Below are 10,679 nucleotides of genomic sequence, written 5' to 3' on the forward strand. Positions count from 1 at the left end.
TTAAGAAGATAATCCATCAGAAGATGCTAACTAAACTACGTCGTATCGTGTTGCATCCAATGTACAGAAAAAAAATGGGACAACAGGATGTGGTTTTCCATCCAGATTAATAATTGTATTTTATTTTACATTATTTAGCCTAAACGTTAGCAACACAACTTCTATTTTGCAATTGTCTGAATTAGTTGTGCAACGATAACCAATCTTTGTAAAGGCCGATTTTACTTAACATTCCGATAGATTGGACTTCTCGCACTATGTATATCCTCTTCCATTTAGTTTTAATACTGTCAAATTCAAGAAATTAAACCAGTTATTCTGAAATTGGTTGTTTTATGTAAGAAACTAATAGAACAAGATAATCCTCGTTTTTTTCTGTCCAGGGTTTTAGTGAATTAAGTATATAGAAGGAATTAAGCCAGCTAATGTTTACAATTCATTCTTTTTCATTTATGATGCTAAAACTTCTAACTTGAACCACCTATTTTTTCGTTACATGATTTTTTTTCCTTGTCTTTATAAGTAGTAACATCTTAAATGTTCTTGCTTCAGGTTTTGGTCGAAAAGATGTGGTGGAGCATCTCCTCCAAACTGGGGCCAATGTCCATGCCAGGGATGATGGGGGACTCATCCCCTTGCATAATGCGTGTTCCTTCGGTCATGCTGAGGTTGTGGGCCTCCTTCTGTGCCAGGGTGCAGACCCCAACGCCAGAGATAATTGGAATTACACTCCTCTGCATGAGGCGGCCATTAAAGGAAAAATTGACGTGTGCATAGGTAAGGCTTACTTTCCAATTATGTTTTTTTTCCAACCAAAATAATGTTTATTTTGCATAAAAGCCTATGATTTGAACTTTATTTTTCAATCCAAGGTGTCACTACAACTGCTATTATGAGGTGTTTGGAACATACCAATTTGCACAATGTCATTTAAGATGAATATACATTTTTTAGGGCCTTAAGGCTTTAAATTTGCAGGAATTCTAATGTTTCTCTGTTTTGGATGATTTTTTTTCCTTATACATTTTGACCTACATTTGAAATTTAAGCATATAACTCTTTTTTGTTGTTGTTTCCAATGTAGTGTTACTCCAGCACGGGGCCGATCCAAACATTCGCAACACTGATGGAAAATCGGCACTGGATCTTGCCGACCCTTCTGCCAAGACAGTGCTTACTGGTAACTTTCCACCCAACTATATATATATATATATTTTTAGTTTGTAAATGAGCATCACTCATTTGTCAAGTGAGATTTTAAAATATGAAATCACCTAACGTTTTTAAAAAAATCAATTTCCAAACAGGAGAATACAAGAAGGATGAACTCCTGGAAGCAGCAAGGTGAGAAAAGACCAAATACACTCAAAAGGCACTAATGAAACTAATAATAGATGAAGATATAACCCATTCCTAGTTGATCTCATTTATGATAGTTTCTGCTATTTGTCTTGTTATTGATTTGGAATTGTTTTCTGTCAATAAACTATCATTCCAGGAGTGGAAATGAAGAAAAACTGATGGCTCTTCTGACACCATTAAACGTTAACTGTCATGCCAGTGATGGTCGAAAGGTAAATTAAATATGACTACATCTACTTCCTAAAAAAAAAAATCCCCATAACCATAAAAAATGACAAAAAAATCAATGTATGTTTTTTTTCACTAAATTTAATCATGTATAATTAGGCTTTTAGCAAAAATATTTAGTAACAATGCACTTCTAACTTAAACATGTCTATTTATCCGAGTAGTAACATTTGAGTTGACACTTATTTAAGCCTCATTTTTAGCAGATATATTTATATATAGTTTCTTTTTGGGAGCATTGCTGTCCTCACCTTTTTGAAATGTGTCTTCTTTGCGTAATTCTCAGCATCACTTATATTAACACTTCGTCTCTCCCAAGTGAGATTCCCCATTAAATTCCCTTTTCTCAGGTTACAGGTATAGCTACTATTGTCTTTTTCTTTCTGCAACGTTTTTTTTTTTAACGCAATATCAATTGCACTAGGACAACACACCGTACACTTCAAAGCATATTTTCGGACGTCACCATAAAGCATCGCTAATGTCGATGTAACCTTTTATTTCCATTTCATTGCCATGTCATATAGACTAATAAGACCTCACTCTTTTAGTGCTAAAAATGGGTCTGCATTCAAATTGCTAACAGTACCAAATATTAACTTATTTCATTCATACCTCCCTGTGCTGTTATTAATTCATATTTAATGAGTTCCAATCGTATAACACTGAAAAACAAGGGCTGTCACTCAGTGGCAAATCAAATGGTAATTTGCGATTTTGCCTCATTTTTGTTGTTGTTTTTGGTGTTTTTTTTTTTTTTTTGGAGGGGAGAATTGTCTGTGACCCGATGCTACCGTTTTGTAATTTATTTCCCATTTTGTTTTTTGTGTGACTATGGCAACATTTGTCGATCAGTCAACATCTCAAAAAATGCTGGTAAGTTGACCTTGTTGATAACAGCCACTTGATTGATTTGCACTCTTGTGGTCTTTCCCTACCCGCCCCCTCGCCCTTTTTTTATTTATTTAATCCATTGTTTTATTTTGTACAATAAGCTGGCTGTCACTCGATTAATCGCACATCACGGGTGCGTGGGTCACTCATGTATCACACCCCTGATGCTCCTTCGTCCGTGTATGTGCGTGTGTGGGTTTGCGTGGGTGTGTGGCATGTGAGTGCGTTTCTCGACCTTTTTAATGGTGATAACTTTTTTTGGGGGGTGGTTTGGAGAAGAGATCAGTTTGTTTCACTGCCTGCTTTATTTTCACATCTGTCCTTTTTCTTCTTCACTCATCCGGGCTGAACACTGTTTTTGGTGGGGTTTTTGTTGTTTGTTTGGGTTCTTGGTTGGTTTTTGAGGAGGGCTTGTGCATGCTTAAAGGCTTGTTCTTTTGTTTGGTGAATTTTGGTAACTTTTTACTTTTAATCAATTTGCTGGAATGCAAAAAAATGTTTTTTTTTTTAACTTTTCTGGAGTGCTATGGCCATGTTTTCTTTTTAATTTCCTTGCCAATGACTGCTCGTCATCTCATTCTTGACCAAATGCCATTTCTCATTTGATTCTGTAAACCTAAGGATGGTCAGGTTGCCAGTTTCCTTTTCCAGCTTTTTTTTTCCTTCATAAATCATCACTGCTGGGAATTTCTAGGTTGAGAATGACTGAATTGTTTATTTTTCCCTTGCTTTCATCCCCTGCATGGAAATTTCTTTGAGAATGACCGGAAAGCACAATCTTTGCAAGACTTTTTTTTTAAAGACATGGCTTTCACTCAAATATCGCACTTGGCTGAAAATACATTATGGTTTAGCACTTTTGCTTTAAATGCTTCTTCCATGAACAATTATTCTTCCTTTCAACAGCTCTTTGCATGCCCTTCTATTTTTTTTTTATATCCTTATTAGAACTGGCCAAATGATTACTTCAGATTGTATCAATGTCATTTTTATAATTTTTTTATGCAATTTTTGCTAGCCTAATAGAAGCTTTGTTCCCAATTTTAGGTTTCATGATTGAGTTTATTATTTTATTTCTGTCAGATGACAATTTGAGTAAAATTTCTGATTGTTACCACATGATAATTAATGATTCACAATCAGCCGCTTTCTCCTATGGCCATCGAAGGCAACGCAAAAGTCTACAAGTCCACTAGCCATATTTATTTCAAAGTTTGCTGCAAATATGCCCCTATTTTTTATTTTTATCTTTTTTTTTATATAGTCAACGCCCCTCCACTTGGCAGCCGGCTACAACAGAGTCCGCATTGTTCAACTCCTTCTTCAACACGGAGCTGACGTTCATGCCAAGGACAAAGGGTGAGATTACAGTAAATGTTCTTGGATGTTGCTAAATTGTTGCTATTTTTGATTCTCAACTGGAGTTGTTTTTTTTTTCTACAGCGGACTGGTTCCTCTTCATAATGCTTGTTCCTATGGTCACTTTGAAGTCACTGAGCTTCTGCTTAAGGTTAGTTAAAAGGGCATTGACTTGCATTTTTAGGATTGTCAATGAGGTTTAGTCTTAATTTTTTAAATGTTTTTGTTGTTTTTCAGCATGGCGCATGTGTCAATGCAATGGATTTGTGGCAATTCACTCCCCTCCATGAAGCGGCGTCTAAGAATCGCGTGGAAGTTTGTTCCTTGCTGTTAAGCCACGGGGCTGACCCGACATTACTCAACTGTCATAGTAAAAGTGCTGTGGACATGGCTCCAACACCAGAGTTGAAAGAAAGGCTAAGCTGTGAGTTGTTTCAAGATGCAAACTTTGAAATTGCATTTTTTTTTTTATTTACCGGAAATGGTTGGGTGTCCTAAAATGATTGTTTCATTCCATCTAGATGAGTTCAAAGGTCATTCACTGCTGCAGGCAGCTCGGGAAGCTGACATGACTAAAGTGAAGAAGACCTTGGCTCTGGAAATCATCGGCTTCAAACATCCTCAAACTAATGAAACAGCTCTGGTAAACACCTCTCTTATTATTATTTAACAAAAAATATTATATATTATATTATAAGTCATAAAGTAATAAGAAAATCAAAAACTTCAACACAAAAGGAAACAACACTAATACACATACTATAAAATAACCAGCATTTGTGGTAAAACATACTGTGATGCCTCAGTACAACTATTTATTGAATTGTAATTAAACACTAAACCTCAAAACTCTATTTTTAAATGTAGTAGAGCTTGTTTACTCATATTTTTTTCCTTTTTATTTAACTGCAGCATTGTGCAGTAGCTTCCCCCCACCCAAAAAGGAAGCAAGTGACAGAATTGCTGCTGCGTAAAGGTGCAAACATCAATGAGAAGAACAAAGAGTAAGCCTACAATTGGTTTCAACACTTTACATTGTCATGTTTATAACTGTGGCTATGACAAAGTAGAGCGAGGGTCAATTTGTTCTCTTATTTGTCGCAGCTTTATGACTCCATTGCATGTTGCGGCTGAGAGAGCGCATAATGATATTCTGGAGGTGCTACAGAAACACGGAGCAAAGGTGAGCATTTCTATTTCATTCAAGAAATCTTTTACATTGACATTTACCCGTTTACTTAATCCGACCTCAGGTGAATGCAGTGGACACACTGGGACAGACCGCTCTGCACCGAGCTGCTCTAGCCGGACACATCCAAACCTGCAAGCTGCTGCTAAGCTATGGCGCCGACCCGTCCATTGTCTCACTGCAAGGTTTTACCGCTGCCCAGATGGGAAACGAAGCCGTACAACAGATTCTCAACGGTAATTGAATTGGACTCCTGTCAACAACTGTTGTTCCAGCTTTGGTTCGTTGCCAGTCATTTGAATATCTTGTTTTGTTTTCCAGAAAATGTTCCTACACGGAACTCTGATGTGGACTACAGATTTCTGGAGGCTGCTAAAGCCGGCGATCTGGATACGGTGCAAGTGAGTTGGTGCCTTGAGAGGTCTTTTCGGTGTATTTTAAGAAACAAATTTGGTTTCCTGAAAATGTTTTGTAAATTTTTGCCGATATTCACACCTGAACTCTTTGTATTGCAGCAACTGTGCACCCCTCAAAATGTTAACTGTCGGGATCTGGAAGGCCGTCACTCCACTCCACTTCATTTTGCTGCTGGTTACAACCGAGTGGCTGTCGTGGAATACCTGCTTCACCATGGAGCTGATGTCCATGCCAAGGATAAGGGGTGCGTTGCATTTATTCTTTGTCTGTTGTTATTTTTGCACTATGTGGTGAAAGTTTTAAATCTCATTATATTAAACACATGTGTCAAAGTAGCGGCTCGGGGGCCTAATCTGGCCCGCCGCATCATTCTGTGTGGCCCGGGAAAGTAAATCACGTTCTGTTTCAAATTAAAATGAGTATAGATGTATATTCAATTTCATGATTTTCCCCCTTTTAAATCACTAATTGTAATTTTTTAATCAATTTTTTGTTTTTAGTTCAAAAAACATTTGTAAAATCTAAAAATATATTTTAAAAAGCTGAAATAAACATTGTTTTAGATCTTTAATGTATATATATGAATATTCAGGGGTTTTAATCCAGTTCTTTTAGTCTATTTATTTAAAAAAAAAAAAAATCTAAATATTATATCAAATGGTCCAGCCCACGTGAAATCTTGTTGAAGTTTTCCCTTTCTCCTCCCCTCAGTGGCCTCGTTCCTCTTCACAATGCATGCTCATATGGACACTATGAAGTTGCTGAGCTTCTGGTAAGACACGGAGCCTCGGTCAACGTCGCCGACCTCTGGAAGTTCACACCCCTTCACGAGGCAGCAGCAAAGGGAAAATATGAGATTTGCAAACTGCTGCTCAAAGTGAGAACCCTTTCAATTCCTGATCTATGCAGTAACACTTGAAGTTTTTCATGGTCTTGTTATACGTCTCGTCATGCAGCATGGAGCAGATCCCTCCAAGAAGAACCGTGACGGCAATATGCCACTAGACATGGTAAAGGATGGAGACACTGACATCCAGGATCTGCTGAGGGGTGACGCTGCGCTGTTGGATGCCGCCAAAAAAGGCTGCCTAGCTCGTGTCCAGAAACTTTGCTCCCCGGAAAACATCAACTGTAGAGACACTCAAGGTCGAAACTCCACACCACTTCACCTGGCAGGTAATAAATATTCAGTTTTCTTGCTTGTATAGAATAGAGAAGAATAATGATATATAGTTACGTATGTTTTTTGTATTTGTCGTTGTAACAATTAAATTAAAATGAAAACCATTCACTGAATTAGAAATAAGAACAAGTTAAAAATAAATTACCGTATTTTCACGACTATCAGTCACACCGCATTATAAGGCGCACCCTCAATGAATAACACATTTTAATTTTTTTTACATGTATAAAATACTCTGGATTATAAGGCGCCCTGTCTATTTTGGAAAAAATTTAAGACTTTTAAGTGCGCCTTATAGTCCTGAAAATACGGTACTACCTTTTAAAGGTCTGGTCTCTCAAGAGAGCTCCTAGTGTTATTTATTATTTATTTTTTTCAAAGCTCAGTTCAATGGACTAATAAAAAATACAATTAGGTTTTTTTTCCTCCTTCATTTTTATTGCAGTTGACAAAATAATGCCGCTTTTTGCCATTTTGTTCATTTTCTCATGACCTATAATAACCTTGCAAATTGTATATCTTAAGTGTCTGGTTTGAGTTCATAACTCCTATCTATGCTAATTATGTTCCATTAATTCCTGATTTCTCTCTAGCTGGTTACAACAACCTCGAAGTTGCTGAATATCTGCTCGAACATGGCGCGGACGTCAACGCCCAAGACAAGGGAGGCCTTATACCGCTCCATAATGCTGCTTCATATGGCGTAAGGCTCAATTCCATTTATTCCCACACATCCAAACATAAAGCTGTCACTTAAACGTTTTTCTTTTTTTTTTGTCTTCAGCACGTCGACATCGCCGCTCTGCTCATCAAATACAATACATGCGTGAACGCCACCGACAAATGGGCTTTCACACCCTTGCACGAGGCCGCCCAGAAGGGCCGCACGCAGCTTTGTGCCTTGCTATTGGCTCACGGAGCTGATCCGACCATGAAGAACCAAGAAGGGCAAACTGCCCTGGACCTAGCCACGGTAAGTAACATCATAAGGTTCTATCCCACGGTTGTTCAGGTCACGTCACTTTTAATCATCTCATCTTGTGTGTGTGTGCGCCCTTAGGCCGACGACATCAGAGCCCTCCTTATGGACGCCATGCCTCCAGATGCTCTACCGAGCTGTTTCAAGCCACAAGCCACGGTGGTCAGCGCCTCCGTCATATCCCCGGCGTCCACGCCCTCGTGTTTATCAGCCGCCAGCAGTATAGACAACCTGGCCGGGCCGCTTAACGAGCTGGCCGGCGGGGCCGCCGGTGGGAGCTCAGGCGTGGCAGATGGCGCCGCAGGCAATGACCGTAAAGAAGGAGAATGTAAGATTTGCCAAATTTGCTCTTTTTCTATTTAATGTCGTTTTATAACTAACTATGTGACATTTTTTTCCTGAAATAGTGACAATGCTGGACATGAATATCAGTCAATTCATGAAGAGTTTGGGCCTGGAGCACTTGAGGGATATTTTTGAAAGAGAGCAGGTGGGAAATGGACTGTGTTGAATTTTTGGGGGAAGTTTCTAATCATAGTTTCAGATAAAGCTCTTTTCTTAAACCTGTCATCTTATTTTAGATCACTTTGGATGTCCTGGTGGACATGGGCCACGAAGAGCTGAAGGAAATCGGAATCAACGCCTACGGGCACCGTCACAAACTTATCAAGGGTGTCGAGAGGCTGCTGGGCGGTCAGCAAGGCGAGAAGGACATTGGAAGGTTGTTAGCTCTTTGATGAAATTAACCGCTTTTGTCTCTTTGCAGGAGCCAATCCATATCTGACATTCCACTGCGCTAGCCAGGGCACTATTCTCATAGACCTTGCCCCAGACGACAAGGAGTACCAATCAGTGGAGGAGGAAGTGAGTCGGGGATGCACTGATTGATGTTCACTTGGGTAATGATGATGGATTACATCGTTGCAATTCTAAACAATGTCTTTGATTTGTGTTGCCCAGATGCAGAGCACCATCAGAGAGCACAGAGATGGTGGAAATGCGGGTGGCGTCTTCAGCAGATACAACATCATTAAGGTATCTGTTGTGCAATGGTCTCTCTAATTTTTCATTGGTCTGGGCAGAAAGACAACCCTCCTTGAGCGCACTGAGTAACAGTGTTAGTGACATCATCATTGCTTGCTATGGGCACATCATTACCACACCTGCCATAAGCAGGTGCATGTTAATGTTCCCTCTAATTTTTCATGTAAAACATGCTGTAAAACACAAACAACGTAAGAGTGGACAGAGCTACTCCCACTGGTTACTGTATAAACAGCGCTATCATGGGGAAAGGGGTCAAAAAAAATTTGATTTTATTTACTGCCCGCCATATGATTGCTGCTGCGCAGAGAAGACGAGATTAGTGCGCAATTGCGCATGCGTGCAGTTTAGAGGGAATATTGCTGTCGTGTATTTTTCTTTTTAGTTGTGTTTTGAATCACCCCGATATATATTTCACTACAAATTATGTCTTGAATGTTCATATTTGGTTCACAGATCCAAAAAGTGGTCAACAAGAAGTTGAGGGAACGTTACACACACAGGCAGAAGGAGATTGCAGATGAGAACCACAACCACCACAATGAGCGCATGCTATTTCATGGTACTTTCATCCTTTTACACAACTATTCATTGTTGAATTTCTTGGCTTATCTGTTTGAAAACGTCCGGTTGTGTTTTTTGCATTAGTTCTGCTTAGAACATAAGTTTAAAGACCTTCCCAACCAATTCACCTTAAGACTGTCTTCCACAGGTTCCCCATTTATCAATGCCATCATCCATAAAGGATTTGATGAGCGTCACGCTTACATTGGAGGAATGTTCGGGGCCGGCATTTACTTTGCTGAGAACTCCTCCAAGAGCAACCAGTATGTTTACGGCATTGGCGGGGGTACAGGTTGCCCAACACACAAAGACCGATCCTGCTACCTTTGCCACAGGTCAACCAACCATTGCAAAAAATTCAAAAACTCATGTTTATCTTCTTTAAACAGATCATTTTTTCTAACTTTTCTTAATTTTCTTTTTACTTGTAGGCAGATGTTGTTCTGCAGGGTAACTCTTGGAAAATCCTTCCTACAATTCAGTGCCATGAAAATGGCTCATGCACCCCCAGGACATCACTCCGTGATTGGGCGACCCAGCGTTAACGGCTTGGCTTATGCCGAGTATGTGATTTACAGAGGCGAACAGGTACGTTTTAAAGCAAAAAGTAGCACATATAGTCCCAAAATTTCATATTTTTCTTTCTTTTTACCCAGGCCTTCCCAGAGTACCTCATCACCTACCAGATTTTAAAACCAGAGAGTGCAGCCCAGTCTGCCGCAGGAGCCGAGCAGAAGTCATAGTTGGTCTCTTCACTATGAATCCGTGCTTTTTTTTTTCTTTCTTTTTGACAGTGCAGCAAAGCCGGAGTCACGTGATACATTTCCAGTTGTTGTTTTTTTTTCTTCCTCTCCAGTAGCTGCTTAAAGTGATCATGACTTAAAGTGCTGTGTAATACTCTTCTCCTTTTCCTATTCTCACTTGTTGTGCATCAGTTGCATGTTAATACAGGAGCATGTTAGGCCCAGTAGTGTGTGGGTCACTTCTCTTGATAGTTTGGCAAACTTTAGTATCAATGCTTGAAGCCTGTGGATAAACAAGCTTGGCTTAAAGTGCCAGGTTTATTTTTTGTTTTGTTTTTTAATCATGTGGACTATAAATACAACCACATATGGATTCATGATGTACAGAAGATTTAAGGTAGACATTTATTAGAAGAAACAAAAAAACAATGAAAATTGATATTCTGTAACGTGGACTATGAGTATACGGAAAATAATGGTTCAGATTTTTTTTTAACTTGTTGCACAACTTGAGGGAAAGTTGGTATATTTTGAATCGGCATTATAATATTGTCGAGAGTGACAGTACACTCAATAACACAGCTTGATCACAATCGCCCCCCCACCCGTGTAATATTAAGGGTATTCTATATGTATGGATGCTGTACAATTAATGCATTATATATGACGGAATAGCTTAGTATTGAAATATGCTTGTGATGTTAAACTTGATAGTAA

At 39.1% G+C, this 10,679-nt stretch overlaps 2 protein-coding genes across 3 annotated transcripts in view; one reads left to right on the forward strand and one right to left on the reverse strand.

Moving 5' to 3' along the window:
• The window catches only part of htr7c (5-hydroxytryptamine (serotonin) receptor 7c), a 22,951-nt gene extending 20,983 nt beyond the window's left edge, over positions 1-1,968 (reverse strand). Inside the window, exon 1 of the mRNA XM_077715343.1 lies at positions 1,842-1,968. The gene's annotated coding sequence lies outside the window, so the exon portion shown is untranslated. The remainder of the gene's footprint in view (positions 1-1,841) is intronic.
• LOC144195597 (poly [ADP-ribose] polymerase tankyrase-1) overlaps positions 1-10,376 on the forward strand; it is an 11,010-nt gene extending 634 nt beyond the window's left edge. Inside the window, exons 2-28 of one of the 2 annotated variants that reach the window (XM_077715340.1) lie at positions 553-777; positions 1,085-1,180; positions 1,308-1,344; positions 1,499-1,574; positions 2,446-2,466; positions 3,749-3,843; positions 3,928-3,994; positions 4,081-4,267; positions 4,365-4,486; positions 4,756-4,847; positions 4,948-5,026; positions 5,097-5,268; positions 5,354-5,433; positions 5,548-5,693; positions 6,161-6,326; positions 6,406-6,625; positions 7,226-7,335; positions 7,417-7,605; positions 7,693-7,939; positions 8,019-8,101; positions 8,193-8,313; positions 8,378-8,475; positions 8,572-8,646; positions 9,112-9,217; positions 9,368-9,554; positions 9,651-9,807; positions 9,876-10,376. In XM_077715340.1, coding sequence (XP_077571466.1) covers positions 553-777; positions 1,085-1,180; positions 1,308-1,344; positions 1,499-1,574; positions 2,446-2,466; positions 3,749-3,843; positions 3,928-3,994; positions 4,081-4,267; positions 4,365-4,486; positions 4,756-4,847; positions 4,948-5,026; positions 5,097-5,268; positions 5,354-5,433; positions 5,548-5,693; positions 6,161-6,326; positions 6,406-6,625; positions 7,226-7,335; positions 7,417-7,605; positions 7,693-7,939; positions 8,019-8,101; positions 8,193-8,313; positions 8,378-8,475; positions 8,572-8,646; positions 9,112-9,217; positions 9,368-9,554; positions 9,651-9,807; positions 9,876-9,962 — 3,341 coding nt within the window. In that variant the 3' untranslated portion in view covers positions 9,963-10,376. The remainder of the gene's footprint in view (positions 1-552; positions 778-1,084; positions 1,181-1,307; positions 1,345-1,498; positions 1,575-2,445; positions 2,467-3,748; positions 3,844-3,927; positions 3,995-4,080; positions 4,268-4,364; positions 4,487-4,755; positions 4,848-4,947; positions 5,027-5,096; positions 5,269-5,353; positions 5,434-5,547; positions 5,694-6,160; positions 6,327-6,405; positions 6,626-7,225; positions 7,336-7,416; positions 7,606-7,692; positions 7,940-8,018; positions 8,102-8,192; positions 8,314-8,377; positions 8,476-8,571; positions 8,647-9,111; positions 9,218-9,367; positions 9,555-9,650; positions 9,808-9,875) is intronic. The other variant, XM_077715341.1, reaches the window with a different exon arrangement.
• Positions 10,377-10,679: the final 303 nt, after the last annotated feature.

The sequence above is a fragment of the Stigmatopora nigra genome, chromosome 4 (genome assembly GCF_051989575.1).
Source record: "Stigmatopora nigra isolate UIUO_SnigA chromosome 4, RoL_Snig_1.1, whole genome shotgun sequence".
Taxonomy (NCBI): domain Eukaryota; kingdom Metazoa; phylum Chordata; class Actinopteri; order Syngnathiformes; family Syngnathidae; genus Stigmatopora; species Stigmatopora nigra.